The sequence below is a fragment of the Setaria italica genome, chromosome VI, assembly GCF_000263155.2.
Source record: "Setaria italica strain Yugu1 chromosome VI, Setaria_italica_v2.0, whole genome shotgun sequence".
NCBI lineage: Eukaryota > Viridiplantae > Streptophyta > Magnoliopsida > Poales > Poaceae > Setaria > Setaria italica.
Window position 1 is genome coordinate 35,785,158 of NC_028455.1, and position 22,230 is coordinate 35,807,387.

Sequence of the window (22,230 nt, forward strand, 5' to 3'; positions counted from 1 at the left end):
AGGGAAATGGCGGCCGGGGAAGAGAAAGTGATGGCGATAGATGGTAGTAGATGGGTTCGGTTGGGAGGAGGAGGTGCACATTTATGGCTGGCACTGACCGGAGCCGGACTTGATGGTTGGGGAGCACACCCCACCTCATCATCACCACACCGCAGCAGGAGTATTGCTTGCATGCCACCCGTCAAAAGCAACTAGGACAGAAGAAAAGAAAAGAAAACTTTCTCGTGAGCTAACAGCTTTTTCACGTAATGGATTATTTAGATTTATATATATATATATATTTTATATACTTGGACTTACGTAATTACGTCTAGATGCATAATAATATATACGAATTTATAAAAATCTAAACGACGACGAGTGAGTATCCTCAAGTAAAGGCGAATGGGTTAATGCTGGCCCAAACACGTAATGGTCCAAGCAATCCACCTCAATACTAGCTAGGATAGAGACCGATCATCGAGTGGCTAACTACCGACATTAGATAGCACAATCATCAACCATTATATATAGTAGTATATTTAGCATCTAGTACTTTGATCAGTAAGCTAGCTGCTGCATAACGATGCTTGCATTTACTTGCATTAGTGCCTGCTTAATTAGTTTCATGGAATTATTGGTGCGTGCTTAGTTAGTTCCATGGAATTATCGGAATTATTGGCGCTAGCTAGCTATCCAAATGTGTAGCCAAGAGGTGAGGTGGTATGCGCATTTCTTCACGGTTTAATGCTGGAGGTCCCTCGTCGGTCGGCTTGGTTGAGGAGTTTGTGCGCTCCAAAAAGCGGATCAAGAGAAGCGCAACGAAGGCTTGGTGTGGTACCTTATTGTACCTTTGTCTCTCTTCAGGGCCTTACGCCAAAGTTTCTGCACCTGGAGTTTGAGATGTTCACACTCACCACGGGTACAAAAATTCAAAATGTGTTGCGGTTATCATGCATGTGTGACTCAGGAACAACAGGCAATTCGGTTTTCGTTGAAGCTCAAATTTTACATGATTGTGTATGGAAATGTTCACCTATGCATTGTGCCTTGGAATGAACAAGATATATTGTTCACCTATATACACTGCATGCGAGATGATCAGAATGAATGGCCTAGTACTGTTGTAGATGCATACAATGCATGGACGACATGTATATGGACTAGTAGAGTAGGAGAGGTTATTATTAGTGCCCTGTATATATGTGCTGGATTGAGAATGGAATGCAGCACGCAGAGGCCGGCTAAGATCAGAATGCAGACAGCTCACCTCAGATCAGATCATGCATGTAAGAATAAATTGGGATGGAGTGAATACTGTACCTACCCCCTTCTGTCCACCGGCCGGTGTGCATGTAGTATCCATCGGCTACTATACTGTGCATCATGGCCCAGTTAATAAGCAGCCGTTGCGAGTCGGTCGGTCAGAGGAGACTCAGAATTTGAAGCGTAACGTAAACGGTATCCAAAACCACTAACGAATACTACAGTAACATCAGATGCTGCAGAGAGGAAGAGACCAAACGAGGGAAGACCGCAGCAGCAGTTGCTCCGCTATCGATCGGTTTAGGTGCTGTTTAGATAATAGGAGCTAGTCCCGTCACATCCTGATACTAATTAAGAATATTAAATATAAGCTAATTATAAAACTAATTACACAGATGGAGGCTAATTCACGAGACGAATCTATTAAATCTAATTAGTCCATGATTTGATAATGTGGTGCTACAGTTACCATTTGCTAATGATAGGTTGATTAAGTTTAATAGATTCATCTCGCGAATTAGCCAAGAGCTTCTGCAATTAGTTTTATAATTAGCTCATGTTTAGTTCTTCTAATTAGCATCCGAACATTCGACGTGACAAGAGCTAAACTTTAGCCCGAGGATCCAAACACGCTCTTATTGGGATCCCACACCTGTTTAGATGTTCCTGTACTGATTTTGTCTTAGCAGATCCCACAGCTACTAGGCTAGACATGCATAAAGGCATTATTGAAAATACAAAAGTTGTATTTGGCTGAGATTTTTTGCTGCTGATTCAATAGTGTTTCGTGAGAGAGAATAAGCTGCAGTACGACTGATAAGCCGGCTGAAAAGGGCAGCCGAACACGCCGAAATATTCTCCGACCCTTAAAAAAGCTATTGTTGACACCTTTTTCGATCAACACACGAATGCGCTGGCTCGCGCGTGCACCATGTGATCACCTCATCGGAGTCTCTACTCTTGGCCGGTCAGACCGGTCAGGCAGGCCGGTCGGACCGGTCTGGCACAGGAACGCCGCGAAAAGCCTAAGAACACCACCTCGGGAGGGACCCCGTCGGAGGTGGCACGCCTAGGGTTGCTTTGAGATCGGTCGGGCCACTCAGAGCGTCCTCAAACACTGTCGAGACGAAGGAGAAAAGCAAGAGGGTTGGAAAAACTAGGGTTTGGAGATAAAAGGTAAATAAATGTGTTTGACGATTGGGGTGATAGCCCTCAATCGGCCAGGACCCTTTATATTTATAGGGTGGGAGGTCTTTTCCCGCAAGGAAATCCTGTTCCAACTCCAATTCGACTAGGACTCCTAATCTTGTCTTGAACTTGGGATGACCGGTCTGATCGGTCGGGGCCATCGGTCAGACCGGCGGGCACGTGCCGGATCGGCTACAAAGGCTCAGACCGGTCAGACCGCCTGGAGGAACCAGTCTGACCAGCCGGTTTAAGCCAGATCGGCTTGCTGCCACTTTTGGACGTCAACACATGCCCCCAATTTCTTGGTAAAACTTGCGTACCAAGAAAATAAACTAGGTCTAAAGACGATGAATTCCGCCGGCCATTTTTCCTAAGGGCGATATTTCAAAACATCGGCCATATTGCTTCAAATGTCTTGCCAAACATTCAGATGATACCTTTTCAAGTACCTCCCTACCTCCCGTTCAGAGCTCTAGGTAGCTGAAATCTGCTCAATATCTCTACCATATAGGAGCTTCCACGAAGCACACTTGTAATCTTATATGGCCCTTCCCAACTTGAGGACCATTTCCCAAAGTCATTGCTCTTGGCTCATATAGTCAGAATTGTCTTTCACACTAGATATCCTACCTGAAATGTCTTGGCCTTGACCTTCTTGTTATATGCTTTAGTCACTTGAATTTTATCCCTTGTCGGTCACTTCATCAATGTTATCCATCATTAAAGCATAATAGGTATCAGAATCAAGATCATTCTGCCTAGTCAACATATATGCACCCAGATTTACCTCGACGGGTAAAACAGCTTCTTGACCATAGACAAGCTCAAAGGAGTAATCTTGGTGGCGCCATGTCTAGAAATATGATGAACCCATAAAGCCTCGGATAATTCCTCATGCCATATTTTAGGACTATCTTCTATCTTTTTCTTGATGAGCTTAATTAAAATCTTGTTGCTAGACTCAACTTGACCATTAGCTTGAGCATAATAAGGAGATGAATTGAGCAATTTGATTCCATAAGATTCCACAAACTCGCACACTTCTTTGGATACAAATGAAGTTCCCTGATCCGCAGTCAAAGTCTGTGGAATACCAAATCTGTGTATAATATGCTCCTTAATGAATCCAATCACCTCTCGATGTGTCATGTTCTTAAGCGGAATCACTTCAGTCCACTTGGTAAAATAATCAGTAGCCACAATCACAAAACAATGCCCCCTCGATGAAGAAGGATGAATCTTGCCAACAAAATCCAATCCCCATCCTCTAAACAGCCACGACTTTATAATTGAATGCATCGATGAAGCAGGTACCAACTGAACATCCCCGAACTTCTGACACTCTTCACAACCTTTGTAGTAACGAAAATAATCGGCTATCATATTAGGCCAATAAAAACAAGCCCGCTTAAGAAGCCATTTCATCACCCGAGCCGATTGATGCGTACCACAAACTCCTTCATGCACCTCTGCCATAGCTAGTCTGGCCTGATCAGAACCCAAGCATTTCAAAAGCAACCCATCAATCGTCTGACGATACAATTCACCATCCACCAAAGTAAACTTGAGTGCCCACTGTCGAACTTTTCTGTCAACTGAACATTTAGAATTCTGTAAATAATTAATCAGAGACGTTCTCCAGTCATCCACTCCGTCCTTCGCAATTTCGGGACGATCCACGGCCGCAGTGACATCTTCACCAGATAGACCGGTCAGACCGGCCGGATGGGCTGGTTTCGGAGGCCAGATGGACCGGTTCCTCCGGGACATAATACTCAGCTTCATAAAGCATTGGCTTCCTTTCATGAAAGTTTCTTTTCTGAATGTTATAGCTAGATGCTTGTTATGCCAGAGCATTAGCCCTCGGGTTCTCTTCCCTTGATACATGATAAATAGTAACTCATCCCTGCAAGATATGATGTCTAAACATTTATCAAGATAAGCATTTAAGAATCCACCCAAGCATTGGCATACCTTGGATACTTGCTGTACCACCAGTAGGGAATCTCCATAAACTTCAACATGTTTTACCCTCATCTCTTGCAAAATTTTCAAACCAAATAACAAAGTCTCATAAATAATAGGATCAATTAATCGTTTTGCAGCTTTTGGGCGTCAATAGCTACATTTTTGCATCATCAATTAATCGTTTTGCAGCTTGGGTTGGCATATGTCCATGACGTTTAATTTGTCTGTTATCGTTCTTTATCAAAAAAAAATTCTTGTCTGTTGTTAAAACCGACGGGAATGAGTCGTTGGGAACCTGCATCGCGACAGCCTAATTTCCTCGTTTCGCTTTCCATCTAGCCTAGTTACTATGCAAGTACACTGCGTACTCGGAGTGATCCAGCTATGATTATGGATAGATGAGGAGGCGGTGAGTGAGCTGCATATATACTACTCCTTCCGTGTTCAAATTGTAAGTTCATTACAAGAATTTTGAAGAGTCAAAGTATCTCAAATTTTATTAAATTTATATAATAATATAATAACATTTATGATGTCAACTAAGTATCATTAGATTCTTTATCAATTATATTTTCATAGTATATCTATTTGATGTCATAAATCTTTATATTTTTTTCTATAATTTTGATCAAATTTGAGATGTTTTGACTCTTCAAAATTTTTAGAATGACTTACAATTTAGGACGGTGGAGGGAGTATCCTATTGCAGCAGCAGAGACCAGCCGCGGCCGGCACCGCATCCACCAACGAAACTTCGTGCTGCAAGCTGAAAGCAACCAAAGGTGGCCCAGAGCTGGGTCTCATGAGAGTTGACGCTCTGCAAACCGGTTTACTAGCACTGTTTGACACTATTTACAACTATAGCACAGAGCTATTTCGAAGATCAATCCATTTCCGATCAAGTGGTTTGGGCTCGGTTCGCTTTGCACACCCGCCTTCTTCATTCATTCAGCCTTGCTCTGGCCCATCTGTTACTCGCAGGAGGACCAGCCCATGACAATCAAGCTCCTTCGCTTTTGGTTTGCCCTCGATGACGATTCAAGGAGTCTATGGGCGACGTACGGTCTTCTTAAATAATTAGTCCAGAAAAATGAAGAAAAAGATGGAGGAGAAAGAAACAGAAACCATACTGTACCATGCGATCTACATCACCGGGTCATGTTCCTGGATTACGTGTTCTATAGTACGTACGTAATCGATGGAAAGCAAGATTGGATTGAAGGCGAACGAAGAAATACAGTAACATGGAGTCTCTCACCAAATCACTCCAACTTATTTCAACAACCTCCCGATCACTGGCTTACTCGACTTGATTCCATCCATATTCCGATTCCGATAGAATGATGATAGGTCGATCGATCCTCTCTACCTAGTAGTCGTCGTCGTAGTCACCATCGTCGCCGCCGGCGTACAGGTCCTCCTCCACCTTCTCGGCGACGTGGTCCTCCAGCTTGTCCTCCAGGTAGCTTGCTCCCCCCGCCAGCGCCAGCCCGCCCAGCACCCCCGCCGCCGCGCCTACCGCCAGCCCCGTCCCCATCCCCATCTTGCTGCTCTTCCCGGGAGCAGCCGTGGCTGGAGCGGCACCGTACGCCGCGGGATCACCACCAACCGCCCCGTACGCCGCCGGAGGGGGAGCGGCGGCAGCTCCGTAGCCACCGCCGTAAGTAGCAGAACCACCGGCCGGGTAGCCCGCCGGCGGCGCGGCGTACGCCGGCTGGCCGTACGGCGCCTGTCCCCCTCCCGCGTAGTACGGGTCACGCGAGCCTGCTCCGGCGGGGTTTCCGTACCCCGGCGCCGGGTAGGGGTTGGGGTCGTAGTAGCGCGCGGCCTCGCGGACGGCGACGCGGACGTCGAGGCGGCCCTGGGGCCTGCCGGAGGGGCGCTTGAGCGTGAGGGTGCGGGAGACCTTGGCCCCGATGCCGGCGTCGTCGAGGACGTCGCGGAGCGGGAGGCGCGCGGATCCGACGAGCGGCTTGACACCCTCGGCGGCGTTGGCGTGGACGACGTCGATGCAGAGGACGGCGTCGTCGAGCCGGGCGGCGGAGGGAGGAGGGAGCGGGACGACGAGCTTGTCGTCCCAGACGGGATTCTCGCCGTTGTCGAGGTCGACGCGGGTGGAGCACTTGGGGCCGTCGTCGACCCAGAGCACGGCGTAGGGCTTGAGGTCGCCGTTGCGCCAGTTGACGTTCTTGAGGTTGCTGGCGGAACCCACCGTCACCTCAACCTCGTAGCGGGAGCCCATGGTTGATGCCGGATGCTTGACGATGCTTCTGGAACGGAAGCGAATGGAGAAACGGATGGGATGCTTTGACGATGGCGATGAGAAAGAGAGGTGTGGCCTGTATAAATAGGTGGGCGGAGGATGGGGGCCGGTGGCGGTGTCGCCTTGCCTTGGGATGGACGAACGCGACGGCTGCTGCTAAATTAAACAAGAGAAAAGCTAGGATGCATTGCTCGCCCATCATCGGTTTCTTCTTCAGTTTCTTGCGCCGTTGCGTTTGAACGGACGATGACTGCTTGCGCGTCCGTTTCTTTCTTCCTGCTAGTACGTGCGTCAAACTTTATTTCTTATGGCTTAAGGTCTTGGACTCCGAAAATTACCAATCCACTACTTTTCTTTGTTACCAAGGAAGGGGAGAATGGGGGAGAGGGACACAAGAAAAGAGAGGGAAAAAAAAAGCTTGCGTGAACAGACGGAAGGGACTATGATAGATGTATGTTGCACACCAATTCTAGCTTATCCATACTACAACTTGGAAACTAGAGACTGCTTGCTGCTTGGGTATCTACTCCTGGAAGCTAGCAGCACGTGCATCTTAGTTAGGACCTATTTGGCAGAGCTTCTTCAAACGATTCTATGCCTGAAAAACAATTATCAGGTATGAAATGATCATACGCAGAACGGGACCTTTAGTTTAGGTCATGTAATCGACCTTGATCCGGTTCGGAAACTGCTCTGGGAGCTCTGCCAGCCGGTACCGGTCCTTGTTAGCACTGTGTTTGCCGGTATGTGACGTTGCATTATTCCTTCCAAATCTAATAATGCTACTGCTACTGTGACCGTCACGCCACCGCTAGTAGCATAGCATAGCATGCCGTTGCCACCGAAAGCAAGCATATCCCTCCCGTCGCTTCTAGCTACTTTGTTGTCTACAAAAGCATGATAAACCTCACCTTTGGATGCTGCGAGCACCAACACGGCACGCGGTTTCCACGCGCAGCCGCGGAAGCAGAGCGCGCCCACAGCACCCAACCCGTCCGCTCCGTCACACCCGTAGCGCCTTTTCCATGCTATCCGACCTTAGATTTTTCTCACTATGGGCTATTATCTCAAGGTCCTGCATACCAAAGCCTCACCTTTCCATACAGAAAACTTATATAAAGGCTATATATAATTGGCTAAATGTTCTCAATTTTTTTGGAATTAAAAAAAAATCAAAATCTAGTGGCTAATCGATTCAGGCAAAACCCGCAGTAAGGAGCATGCTAGAACAACGGAACTGAACCTGGCATGGCTGGAAAGGTCCAAACCGTACCAGAACCATCCAGGTCTCCTTTCAGGGACCCCATGCATCCGCAGGAGTACAGGACCAAACATGAGCCCGCGTGTTGCACATGTTTACTGGCTGACACTGGCACCACCATCACCATGTGACTCCAACAGGTAAATTGCATGATACTCCAAACCCCACCAAACCAGGATGGCATTTGCCCAGTTCCTGCAAGCTCAAAAGCAGGCCTGTTTATTACGTACTCCACCTAGCGTTATGCCAAGTAGATGAAGATATTCATTTCAGTTACGCACTGGAACCGTCCAGGGGTACTAGTGCCAGGTTCAATTCATTTCCTTGACAAGCACAAACTAATCTGCCAAGCTCTTCGAAGCTATCTCGTACACATTTTCAGACAGTCCATTGGCCGACACGATCATCTCCAGCTGGGCCTGCATTACAAATCAGATAAGAAACACGTTACATCAACTCTATTACCCCCACCCACCCCACATGCCTATCTATTGCCCTCCACAGAGCTGAGAGAGAGAAACAGTGGTCATCACCTTAGCAAGAGCTTGTCTGGTCTCATCATACCGCCTCCACCTAGAGAATGCTGAAACCATGCGGGAGGCCACCTAATTTCAGATCCACCAATGCAGCGGCACGTTAGCTATAATTCTTCAAAAATCAAAAGAGTGACCAAGATACTACATGAACAAGTGCTCCAAGCTAACCTGAGGGTTTATCTTGTCAAGCTGCAAAACAACCTCACCCAAGAACTTGTATCCGGAGCCATCTTTTGCATGGAAGTTCACAGGTGACCCACAGAATCCCCCGATTAACGAGTACACCTGAATTTTTTTTAAACCCAGTCTTAGTTGGGTCCTCAAACTCCACATTCAAAATTTACGCCAAGATAAGTCAAAGCTGGTAGCACCGTGTACCTTGTTGGGATTCCTCATGTCAAAAGCAGGGTGAGACAGAAGCTTCTCAACATTTACCACATTTCCAGGAATGTCCGAAGTAGCTTGAAGAGCAAACCACTTGCTTACAACCTATCCCAGCATAAAAGCAAATACAGGTACCCACTTAAAACAAGCGTGCTACATTGGTTCTAAAATTGATTTGTTCACTATCTGTAAGGCATGTATAATCAGCATGCATGCATGTATGTATGTATCTTACCAAATATTCGTTCTGCCACTTGTTATAGAAATCCAAAAGGGCGTCATCACGAACTTGGCCTGGATTTTGAGATAGTGCTGCTAAGGCAGCAAACTGCTCTGTCATGTTAGTTGCAGTCTTGTATTCATGCAGTGCAAGTTCAGTGACATCTGGCTCATTCAGGGATGCAAGGTATGCTACAAGAAACACCAGGAAATTTGCATAAGGTCGCATTGTTGGAGCGTAATTCTCACATCGGACAATAAGTTTGGAAAAGAAAAACATACCAAGGCATGTATTTTTCAATGCACGGCGAGCCATACTATCATGGTTAAAAGTGTAAGGCTCGGAACTCCTGTTGCTTGTCACCTAACAAAACAAGTTAAGGTAAAAGGCTGATGCACCAGGGATGTAAGGATTGCAATACAGACAAACAGCAACTTGGCCGGGCACCACTTACAGCTGCAAGAAGATCATCTTTAAGTTGCGAGGCGAGCTCCTTCTTAATAAAGTTACGGACAGCATGAACTGCATCAGGATCTGCAACTGCCATCATATCCATAATCTCCCCTTGACCAGGCAAAGTTATTGCTTTCGCAATGAATTCCTGTAGCAGATTTTTTAAAATTATTATTCAGGTCATGCTAATGTGCAAATAAATCACAACAGGGCCAAAAAAAATTTACCTTGTCCAAGCTCGTGTTGCGCAGAATTGATCTAAGTCCATCAACAAATTTTGGATTTAGGACCAGTGTTTTCTGTTGCTTGAAGTCCGCTACGAGACTGAGCATCAACTTACGTGCCAAAACTTGGCCAGCTTCCCATCTAGGGGATTGGACAAATCATTAGATTGAACTCTTTAATAGAAAATGCAAACATGTTTAGCAGAGTAATCCACAACATACCTGTTAAATTCATCCGAGTCATTGGCAAGTAAGAAAAATAGGTCGCTCTCACTCAGATCAGAATCAAGACGGACAGGAGCGCTATATCCCCTCAATAAAGAAGGAACTGGCTTCTCAGGAACATTTTGAAATATGAACTCTTCTTCCTTCTGAACAATAAAAGCATGCTCAAGTATCAGAAAAAAATGTCCAGCAAGACACTTCAAATTTGATATATTACATCAAAAAAAAATACTACAACTAGGTGTCAAGGTGCCTTTGTACACAGGCCAATTACTGACTACGAATTTCTGTCCTTGGTTCCTTGCACAAACTTTGAGGTTAAAAGGGCTTCTGAACGTGAATTAAAAAAATAAAGCCGCACTTGTAGCAGAGTATCAACTGTGTAGCACTGAATGAAGAACGGGCACCAGGCCTAACCACACAATATGCTACAGATTCACAAATCAAACTATACCATAAGTTCATTACTTGAGGAGAAAGGAAGAGTAATACCTTTTTAAATTGAAGCACAGTGGTGAAGACTGGCTGACCATCACTAGAGAGTGTTTGGAGAGTTCCATCGCTGTAAACAGAAGTTAGGGGCATATCTTTTCCAGTAGAGTCAACAAGTCCAACAGCAACAGGTATGAACATAGGCTCCTTGTCTAGTTGGCCAGGAGTGGGTGGCACGTCTTGGCTGAAATATTAGAAAAGGCAGATGGCTTAGTTAGAAAATGCACTATTTTCATCAATTACTACATATGGAAGAAAATCAATTATCAGGGTATGTAAAATCAATGTGGCACTAGCATGAATGAAAATCAATGTAAATAGAGAATGCGGAAGAATAGTTCAACAGATATCTAATCATAAGTCCTAAAGGCCAAATGAAATTAAGGACCGGAGAATGTGGAAGCTTACCTAAGTTTTAAAGAGAATGTCTGAGAACTAGGATCATATGAAGATGCCACCTTGACTGTAGGTGTACCTGCTTGAGAGTACCTATTGGATGGTTCTTTTGCAATTAGATAGTGCTCGCAACAAGTAACATGATTGAAAGATAGCTGTCTACTACCATTGTAAAAAGTTTGGCAGTTGTGCATTATTTGCATCACACATTGCTGCATAGAAGTCTTCACAAGTGACAGCTTGTCCATCATGCCTTTGAAAATAAAGATCCATGCCCTGCAGGAGAAGGCGAAGTGGTAAATAAATCAAGCGTCTGGCACATTCAACAACTGCAGGAGACATCCCATGGAAAATATGACGTGCACAAGATTCACAACATAAGGTAATGCCTTGGTATTTTCATATGTAAGAAACATAACCTTATTCTAGAATTATGATTTGCAACAAATACTTGCAGGAAAATCTTAAAAATTTGACCACTGATATACACAAAAGTAATTTAGCTTGTCACATATACACAGGTACATGTAGATCTACATGGAAAGTAACTCCATATTGTTTTTTGATCAAGAGTAATTCCATATTGTTTATGATTTTTACTGACATACAACAAGAAAAGTAATGCCCATGGGTGTGTATTAGACACCATGCCAAAATCTAATGGAGGTGAGATTGTCCCTTTGTCCAAATGGGCAGAGGAAGTACTATTGATCATTAATATGGTCTTGTACAATTAAGGACAAAGCTCGACTTTTACCTTTCGGAACCCTGATGCTCCAAACATGGTCTTGTACATTCTGACAACTTCCGCACCCTATAACAAGTACATGTCCAGATTACATCCCATTGTCATTTTCAATGATGTCGTGCAAATTGAAAAGAAAATTTGTAACATGGACGGACCTTCTCGTAAACCTGTGATGAATCCCATAATTGTTGGATGAAGAAAAACAGGAAGCAATAAAATAGAACGTCAGAGTTTTAATCATTGGACTATCAGTGTGTGCTTAACAGGAAGCAGCATGAAAATACGTACCGTGACTGCCAAGTTGTTCATAATCGAAGTTACCAGGGAAGATTCAACAATGGATGAATTATAATCAGTTGATGGCTTTGTCCATCTCACCGTATGCCACAAACTTTATAGACAAAGAAACTCACCAGTATAGAAGTTGTCCATCTGCCAGTCAAATTAAATAGGTCATACACCATATCTTTAAGCTGGTTGCAAGCAACAGAGTAAATGAATTCAAATGATTGAACAATTCGAGCATTAGTACCTTGATATAGGAATGGGGGCGAATAGGATGTGCCATAGGCCCAGCATCCTGGATATCAGGGGGGAAATCACAGGGTAGTCAAAATATCATGCCTCCTGCAGTTTATTTCATTGGCAAAAAATTGGAATGCAGTGACAAGAGTGAAGATTAAGAAAACCTGAGGGAATTGATAGATTCTGAGTTTGGAGACATCAGCGATGCGTTTTACTGTACGACAACCGAGATCTGAAGAGAACTCCTGCACAACCAATTTAATTAGAAGAGTAGGATGGAAAAACTCAAAAATATAATTGCAGCAGCTAACACATGGCCCACTGCCTAAGTACCTGATCCCTGAAGACTGTCAGTCCTTCTTTCAGGGTTAGCTGGAACCAATCACGACAAGTTACTCTGCAAACAGCATAGAGATAAGGATCTTTTTGTTAGGGAAAAAAAGGAGATCATTTCCATTCAGCTATCCAAAACTAACTAATCATGACTGATCTCATAAGGAAAAGTACCACACTTGATGTTTAAGGAAAAAACAAATCAAGAAGTGAAAATGATGAGCAAATATTAATCAGTCATGCAGGAATTAAATACATTTTAAAAAACATAAATTATAAATAGAAGGAACATCCATTCTGGTGATATCGTGAAAACAGTTACCTATTCCCAGTCCAGTTGTGGAAATACTGCCAAAGTAACAAGATGTAATGTCAACTCAGTTCACTGAAAAAGAAAGATCAAGTATATCTACAAATGTATGTACCTCATGTCCAACGACACCCAAAATTGCAGCATAATCACCATCAGTGGCAGTCTCAGGTGATGCCAACACAAGTCTAGATTGGAATATCTGTTTATATATAGACCAGACTGTTAATAATGCATTGATGTCCAAATAGTTTCCAAGCAAAGGTAAAATCTTACGTTCAAGCTCTTGTTCTCCATTGCTCCCCTGCAATTAACAAAGTTACCTTCATCAGAAGACTGTTCGAGTCATGCAAGGTTACAATTGGGAAATTGGCTTGTTAATATTTAAACAAAGTAGCAAGTTCAACTGCATCAGTCCACACTCCTATAGAGGAAAGAAAAGCCATTCCCCAAAATATACTGCAATTTGCTGATGCAAACAAGAAAAAAATCAACTTACATATTGAAATCAGGAACAACAACAATGTTGAATAAATCGAGATCATACTCGAGACCAAAAACCTGGCAGGTGGCACAACAAAAAGGCAGAACTGCATCAGCTATCTGAACAACAACTAAATAAATTGTAGACAAATTATAGAGAGAATAAATCTGGAGCAACCTCCTCATCCCACTTCATTGCTGCTTTAAGAGAATACATAGCATGTGCTGTTTTTGGTAAATCTTGGGCAGGAGTCCAAATTCTGAGTGTTACATTGCGGCCGGTGCATGTAACAAATGAATCCTCCCGGCATCCCAACTGACCAGCAACTAGAGCAAATAGGTAGCTTGGTTTCTTGAAGGGATCCTCCCACAATGCATAATGCTTTCCACCCTACAGTGCAAAACAGGAAAAATGGCATACAGTGATTATCCCTTTCTTACCTCTACTGCATGGTGATTACATTACGAAGCTAGCTTACCTCAAGGTCTCCCTGCTGAATAAGATTCCCATTGGACAACAATACTGGATACAAAGTTTTATCAGCTTCAATGCGGCAAGTATATTTTGCCATAACATCTGGACGATCCTGTGATAACATTCAACATTTCAAAATACAGATCATGTATTAATGAAACACCAACATCAACAACTAGTAAAAGATAATCTTTTAGAGACAGCACAATATCGATGTTATGCAGGTGGTATATATCAGACCACAAGCATTCATGTATCCAATATTACAATATCTAATGTTCATAAACAATATGCAATCTTAACACCAATCTATAGAGCAATTTACAGAAAGTAGAGCTACCTGAAAGTAGGTAATCTTCCGGAACCCTTCTGCTTCACACTGAGTGCAAAAGTTGCCAGTCGACTTGTACAGCCCCTGTGAATTTACAAGAAATTAGAGCAGAAAACACCACTAGCTGTTAGCCTACTGCCTTACACATCATATCTTGTGGATTGTAGTCTGTGGGACTGTAGCACTCTAAATGCAATTGGTACCTCCAAAGATGTGTTTAGCTGAGGATATATTTCAGTAACAATTTCCAAGTTGAATGCACCAGCAGGTGGTGTTAAAAGCGTCAGATGGCGTGAAGTGACTGCATACTCTTCACCCTATAATGCAGTACATACAGACAGGTGAGAAACAAAATGGTGGAATAAAATACAAGAATCAGAAATTTTTTGGAAGAAAAGGAATATATATCAACTGCAGCAGGGTCACTAATTACTTTGATGGGTATTAGGATTGATCCACATCATACTAGAAATGTTTGCTGGGCAGAGATCCAGTAAAACATATGCTACGTCACTAAGTCACTGCAACTATCACTACTGCGACAGGAAACAAAACATGATGAAGCACTGATGTTACCCACAAGAAACCACTTGGCTAGTGCTGAATGGTACCATATAAAAACTATTTCTTTGGAAGTGCTTCTGTCATCTCATCACAATCGCAAAAATAAATAAATAAACGTAAGGCCCCCCGCTTGTCATTCAGGTGCAATTCAAGTGCAAGCCTTCATCTGATTTTTTTTCATTGGAAATAAGAAAATTACAAGTATAAAATATACAATCATTCTAAGTTGGATCAAAAGGAGTTTCCTCCCACTGTCTGTTGGATAGATGCAATGTGTACCATTTACTGTTCTACAAGTGTCAAGAGAAGCTAAAAAATTAAAGAAAAAGGTTATATGGTTATCAAGGTTCAAAAACTCCGCCTACGTTGTCTCAACATAGCAGGTCCCAAGCCCTGGTAAAGGAGGAAGGTTGTGATAGGCTTGGCGAGCCAACGTTAAACTAGCCATTCTAATGGAGATGAAACCCAAGAGAAATCCATTGAGGCGTAACCCTCTTAGCGATGCGCCATATTAGAACCTAGGTATGGTGTTAAATGGGCAAGGGCCGGGTCGTCTCCCCCTTGGTGACACGCCGTGTTGCGATTTGGGCATGGTGTCAAGTGAACAAGGATTGGGTCGTCATTTCCTTAGTGGCGCGCTACATTGGCGCCTGGATGTAGTGAAAAATGAGCAAGGGTCTTCACATCTCTCTCGACAGGTGTGAAGGGCAAGGAAGCTAGTCGAACCAACTAGGATTCGTGTAGGTAGTTGGAATGTAGGGTCTCTTACATGTAAGTTAAGAAAGTTAGTTGACGTAGCGAGTAGGAGGCATGAAAATATCTTATGCGTTCAAGAGACTAAATGGAAGGGCCAAAAGGCAAAGGAGGTGGAAAATACCGGTTTCAAGCTTTGGTACATAGGGACAGCTGCAAATTGAAATGGAGTGGGAGTTTTGATTGACAAGAGTCTCAAGGATGGAGTGGTGGATGTGAGAAGGCAAGAGGATAGGATTATCCTAGTTAGGCTTGTTGTTGGTGATATGGTCCTGAACGTAATTAGTGTGTATGCCCCCCAAGTAGGCCACAATGAGAGTGCTAAGAGGCTTTTCTGGGAAGATTTAGATAGCCTGGTTAGAACTGTACCTTCTAGCGAGAAGATTTTCATAGGAGGAGATCTTAATGGGCATGTAGGTACAACAAGTGCAGGCTTCGAGGCGGTTCATGGAGGTTTTAGGTATGGTAGTAGGAATCAGGAGGGAGAGGAAGTCTTGGACTTTGCAGTAGCTTTTGACTTGATGATAGAGAACACTTTCTTTAGGAAGAGAGGGTCCCATTTAGTGACTTTTAGCAGTGGCCAACACTATAGCCAGATTGACTTTATCCTCACAAGAAAAGAGGATAAACGGGAATGCTTGGATTGCAAGGTGATACCAGGGGAATGTGTTGTTTCTCAACGTAAGCTTGTGGTGACGGACTTTTGTTTTCAGATGCGCGCATGCAGGGATAAACAAGCCAAGATTGCAAGAACAAAGTGGTGGAAACTGAAAGAGGAGACGTCAGAGGTCTTCAAGGAAAGGGTAATCAAAGAGGGCCCTTGGAAGGAAGGAGAGGACGCAAATAACATGTGGGAGAAGATGGCAAACTGCATTCGGAAGGTGGCCTCGGAGGTGCTTGGAGTGACCAAGGGGGGTAGAGGCATAGATAAAGATACTTGGTGGTGGAATGAGGAAGTCCAAAGGACTATTAAGGAGAAGAAAGAATGCTATAGACGCTTGTTCCACAACAGGAGTGTGGACAACATAGAGAAGTACAAGGAGGCAAAGAAAATCGCAAAGCAAGCTGTAAGTGTGGCAAAGGGTAGGGCGTATGAGGATCTTTACCAACAATTAGGTACGAAGGAAGGAGAGAAGGACATCTATAGGATGGCTAGGGTTTGTGAGAGAAAGACGAGGGACTTCAACCAAGTTAAGTGCATTAAGGATGAAATGGAGAACATCTTGGTAAAGGAAGATGAGATCAAACATAGATGGCAAGAGTATTTTGACAAATTGTTCAATGGTGAGAATGAGAACATAACCTTTCAGTTGGATGACTCTTTTGATGACACCAACAGGCACTTTGTGGGGAAGATCCAAGAACTGAGATCAGAGAGGTGTTGAAAAGGATGAAAAGTGGTAAGGCGATGGGCCCGGATGGTATCCCAATTAAGGTGTGGAGATGCCTCGGGGATATAGCCATAGTATGCTAACCAAGTTGTTCAACCATATTTTTCGGCGAACAAGATGCTGGAAGAGTGGAGGAGAAGTATACTAGTACCAATATACAAGAATAAGGGAGATATTCAAAGTTGTACTAATTACCGAGGAATTAAGTTGATGAGCCATACTATGAAGCTATGGGAGAGAGTTATCGAGCATCGTTTGAGAAGGATAACACGGGTCTCTATGAACCAATTTGGTTTCATGCCTGAAAGGTCAATCATGGAAGTTGTTTTCTTAATAAGGCAAGTTATGAAGCGGTATAAGGAGAAGAAGGACCAACACATGGTTTTCATTGACTTGGAGAAGGCGTATGACAAAATACCAAGGAATGTTATGTGGTGGGCTTTGGACAAACATAAAGTCCCAACGAAGTACGTTGGACTTATTAAGGACATGTATAACAATGTTGTAACTAGAGTCCGAACAAGTGATAGCGACACAGATGACTTTCCAATTAGAATAGGACTGCATCAAGGGTCTACTTTGAGCCCTTATCTATTTGCCTTGGTGATGGATGAGGTAACAAGGGACATTTAAGGGGATATCCCTTGGTGTATGCTCTTCGCGGATGATGTAGTGCTAGTTGATGAAAGTCGAGCAGGAGTAAATAGGAAACTGGAGTTGTGGCGGGAGACCCTACAATCAAAAGGTTTTAGACTCAGCGGAACTAAAACTGAATATATGAGATGTGACTTTGGCACTACTACACATGAGGAGGGAGATGTCAGTTTAGAAGGCCAAGTAGTGCCCAGGAAGAATACATTTCGATATTTGGGATCAATGCTACAACGAGATGGGGATATTGATGAGAATGTTAGTCATAGAATCAAAGCGGGGTGGATGAATTGGTACCAAGCATCAAGAATTTTATATGACAAGAGGGTATCATTGAAGCTAAAAGGCAAGTTTTATAGGACGGCGATTAGACTTGCAATGTTGTATGGTGCAAAATGTTGGCCTACAAAAAGACGACACGTCCAGCAAATAAGTGTTGCGGAAATGCGTATGTTACGTTGGATTTGTGGTCATATGAGAAGGGATCGAGTCCGGAATAAGGATATACGTGATAGGTTAGGGGTAGCACCAATTGAAGAAAAGCTTATCCAACACCGGCTGAGATGGTTTGGACATGTCCAACGAAGGCCTCCGAAGGCACCCGATGCATAGTGGAACCCTAAAGCATGATAGTAATGTGAAGAGAGACAGAGGAAGACCAAAATTGACATGGGAAGAGGCAATAAAATGAGATTTGAAGGGATGGAATATACCCAAAGATTTAGCCCTGGATAGGAGTGCTTGGAAAACAACTATTCATGTGCCCGAACCCTGATTTGTGGCTCTTGTTGGGTTTCAACTCTAGCCTACCCCAACTTGCTTGGGACTGAGAGGCTATGTTGTTGTTGTTGTTGGTTATCGAGGTTCAAAGTCATGACTGAAACTATGGCAGTTAAAGCAAGGCAAGGTCATGACAGGAATGACAAAGGAATCAATTATCTTGTAATTTGAAACATTAAATACAAAGGAAAAGCTATGTGAACGGTTGTTTGAACTATCACCTTTAGTTCGGTGCCATTGACTTTGATTGATAATAGTTTCAGGTCACACCCATGAAGAACTAGTGGAGCTGAGATGCCTGCTACAATGTTACAATTGAAAATTAGTTATGAAGTCTAGAACCTCATCCAAGAGAATCTAAAATTACCTCTCGTGGTGCAAATGAGAAAAACAACTGAGAAGAAAAGAGATATGCAAGAGAGATCTGGTATACAACAATATTTTGCCAAACAAAAGTATGGTACAATAGTTGCAAGGTCAGATTTTGACCTTCAACACCAGGAGATACAACTATGTTAGATGTAACTATGGTCTTGTCTTCACCAAGTTGAAATTGCAAATCCACCTGCAGTTGAATCAGGTGACAGTAAAAGGTTAGAAACATAATACAGGTGAAAGAAATAGCAAGCAATCAACAGTCAATTTACAGGAAACATTTTGATCACTGGCAGCCATGGCAGACCCATCAAGATAAAGAAAGTAACTTTACAGTCAGAGAGTGTTAAGATAACTATACATGCACTTGCTAGCCACGTTTCAAAACATATTTTTTCTAGGATGGGCGACTCTGAACACATGCACACAAAAAATCTAAATGAGTCATATGGGGAAAAAATTGATAGATTTATCATCAAAACTACTTTCAATATACAACTAGGTGCAACTTGTTTTAATATATTTCTCAAAAGTAATTGCCAAAGGTGTATGTTGGAAATTATGCTGATGTCTAAGGCCCTGTTTGCTTGAGCTTCCTGGCAGCTTCTCAGCGTGAAAAGCAAGAAGCTCAAACAAACAGCAAATTTCCAGTGCAGCTTCTGAAAATCTGAGTTTATATGGGAAGCTAAAAAGCTCAGTTTTCCGAGCTTTTCGTAGCTTTTTGAGCCTAGAAAGCTAAACACATCTTCTAAAAGCTAGTGTTAGCTTTTCAGAACCAAAACGCCAACAACAGCTTTTCAGAAAAGCTCAAAAGCTGCAGCTCAAACAAACAGGTCCTAAAACAGCAGCTATTCCAATAGAATCTGGATTCCAAACTGCTAACCTCACCACATATAAGCCATGGCAGTTAGAAAATTTCCAACAATAAACGATCAGATATTGAAAGCAGTGCAGGAAAGCAATTAGAAAAGGTATATAGTTACCGTGTCAAACAAATAATCAGGTTTCTTGTAATCTTTCAAGAATATCTCCTTGGGAGCGTCCATCTCTGGTTCTTCGGTTGCAGCCGGAGGCGGCTCTGTTGCAACCGAACAGGATGTCCTCTTGCCGACGAACTTTGTACTCTGTGTTATGGGAAAGAGAAACGGTAAGGAAAACCCAAACGGAAGAGCCATCAAGGTGCATTGTTTGGCAATAGTTAAAAATTTGAAGAAGCACACTGTTGTTTACTACATTCCCATCTAGCGGTCAGAGAAAATAAAAGTCGTTGTATTTTTTTTACTTAGCGCAGAGTAAGAGAAATATGTTTCCCCATCCAACAGCCCAGTATGTACTCTCTATACACAAATGTATATATATTCATGGTAAATATTCATGGTAAATAGCTGGGCGCGAAAGAAGATACTGACATTTACTGACAAGAAAGGCTCGGACCTTATCCAACGTGAACCCTGCAACAGGGTAAAACAATATATATACATATAAGCAGTGCCGATAATGCCATGGAAGAATTTATAACTGAGCATGGGTAACAGCATGCAACAAACTGTAATAAAAATCTGAAAACAAGAGGGAGCAAGGTATGTCACCTCTTTCCTTAAACCAGTACGGTAGCTAAAGCAATTCTTCACTGACGAACTCCGCTTGGATGAGCACGATGGCAAGCTTTGATACTGCCAGAAAAGAAGGGAAATTATTAGGAAATCACTGACTGTAAGAAGTACATTGCAACATACATAGTAATACTTAAGCACGACAACTACACGACAATTTTATCTGTTTATATCATAGGCATGTACATGGATACATACATTGTTTAGTTGAGGCACCTGGAAAGAGCATAATAGTACATGGAACAGTAATCCCCAGTGAGCAAAAAAAGATTGGTATGACTTGAAACATACAATGCAAAAAAAAAAAAAGGAGCTGGTCTAGGACAATTCCGATGTGTATCAAACAGTATTATTAGACGGTAAGGGAGGGATTGGAAGGAGGAGATTGGAGAGGAGTTAAGCAGGGACTAAGGGAGGGAGAGTGGAATCACATGGAAAGAGGAGAAGGCGCCGAGAAAGCCGGCGTTAACGAAACCGCAGCCTCGGCACGCCGCTGCGGGGCTAATGAGGCGACGCGCCATCCCAACTCAACCAATCCCAAACGTCGAATCGAATCGATCCTAAACTGGTAGGTAGGTACGCATCAGTTAGTACAGTACTCCTCTTTTGGCACACGATGCAGCAGCATACAAAGCAAATCCAACAGGCGGATTGAAGGAATTCACTAGGTCGAGGGGGACATGGGAATCGATCCGTCCGAGCGTGCAGCGAGGCCGGCCAGGGGATTCCTTACCGAGGAACGGAGGATCGTGTCGCCGGATGGATCTGCCGCCCTCCCTAACAACACACCAGTGGAGGAGGAGGAGGTGGCGGCGGCGCGGCGAAGATGGAAGTGGCAGCGGATGAGACGCCAGGGAGTTGAATTTTTCTATTTCACACAACCAGCTGCCGATGTGATGGTGGGCCCACGCGTCGGTGACACTACTACTGGAAATATCTTATCTCGCTCTTTAAATTTTCTTTCCGCCTACCGAGGAAAAGAAGATAAGTATCTTTTCGAGGAATGGAAAAGAAAACGAACAAACAACAGCAACCAGCGATGGATGGAGGCTGTTCTCGTATGGAAGAAAGGAAACAAAGGGCAATTTCACCCCTTCCATCCATTCATGAAAAATAGAAAAACTAAAATATCTTTTAAAAGGACTTCAATTTAAACAGAAGCCACAACTTGAACCACAACGTTATTTTTTTATAAAAGAAGTAACGTTATTAGAGCATTCATTCATTTAATGGCAGGTTACAATATGTGGCTGCCGCTTCCTAAAGTCTCGGACACCTCCTTTCCACACCTATCAGCCACGGAGTTTCCTCTCTTCGAATAAAACACACTTTAACATTATTAAACAACCTGCAAAGCTCTCTAATGTCATGCAAAATACCAGCTATAAGAGACCTGTCCATCGCCGTCGCCTGCAAGGCATTCACCAGCACCGAGTTGTCAGACTCCAGGATCAACTGTGAAAACCCCATCTGCAATGCCATCACCAAGCCATTCCACGCGGCCACTGCCTCAGCTACCAGTGCTTCCTGCATCGGGCCATACCACCTTGCCTGCGCTGCTAGGACCTGGCTCAAATGGTTCCGCAGCACCGCAGCCCCCGCACCATGCCTCGAGCCACCCTCAAAGGTTCCGAGTTCACCTTCACCCATCCGTCAGGCGGAGGTTGCCACTTCTGTATCCGCCTCGTTTCTCCCGGCTCAACCTGACGTCCCGTACATAGCATTTCTTCGATATGTTTGCCACATGCTTAACCGCCGCCGTTGGGTTCCATTTGCTCCGCCCATTTCGGCTCGACCACAACGACCATCTTCCACAGACGAATATAGTTGCATCCTCCATACAGCATATCTTTCCCAGCAGCAAGTCCATTGACCACATCGTCAGGTGCAAGCAGGCCCGGTCCCGAGACTTTTATGGTCCGGAGCGAAACTAAAAGAGGAGCCATGTACTAAGAAAAGTAGTAGCAACAGTAATAATAATAATAATAAAATATTTAGATCATGTGTCCAAAAGCAACATTCAGGAAACGAAAAAAGAAAGAC

General features: G+C 43.6%; 2 protein-coding genes across 2 annotated transcripts; both read right to left on the reverse strand.

Annotated features, from left to right (window-relative positions):
- Positions 1-5,506: 5,506 nt before the first annotated feature.
- Positions 5,507-6,856, reverse strand: LOC101757354 (protein SRC2 homolog). The gene has a single exon (XM_004974181.4). The coding sequence runs from the start codon at positions 6,641-6,643 to the stop codon at positions 5,771-5,773; it is 873 nt and encodes a 290-aa protein (XP_004974238.1). The 5' UTR covers positions 6,644-6,856; the 3' UTR covers positions 5,507-5,770.
- Positions 6,857-7,775: 919 nt separating this feature from the next.
- On the reverse strand, positions 7,776-21,074 carry LOC101757755 (puromycin-sensitive aminopeptidase). Its single transcript, XM_004974182.3, has 34 exons — positions 20,921-21,074; positions 20,619-20,752; positions 20,164-20,247; positions 19,984-20,025; positions 19,558-19,698; positions 18,689-18,764; positions 18,421-18,497; positions 14,264-14,377; positions 14,070-14,144; positions 13,734-13,841; positions 13,433-13,645; positions 13,271-13,332; positions 13,048-13,075; positions 12,887-12,973; positions 12,784-12,809; positions 12,462-12,525; positions 12,293-12,373; positions 12,136-12,183; positions 12,017-12,035; positions 11,892-11,896; positions 11,759-11,770; positions 11,613-11,669; positions 11,022-11,131; positions 10,868-10,948; positions 10,460-10,643; positions 9,965-10,113; positions 9,746-9,884; positions 9,520-9,666; positions 9,347-9,428; positions 9,081-9,256; positions 8,840-8,950; positions 8,630-8,746; positions 8,459-8,530; positions 7,776-8,344 (listed from the first exon to the last, which is right to left on the reverse strand). Exons 2-34 carry the CDS (start codon positions 20,706-20,708, stop codon positions 8,264-8,266), a joined length of 2,958 nt encoding a protein of 985 aa, XP_004974239.1. The 5' UTR covers positions 20,709-20,752; positions 20,921-21,074; the 3' UTR covers positions 7,776-8,263.
- Between the last annotated feature and the right edge of the window lie 1,156 nt (positions 21,075-22,230).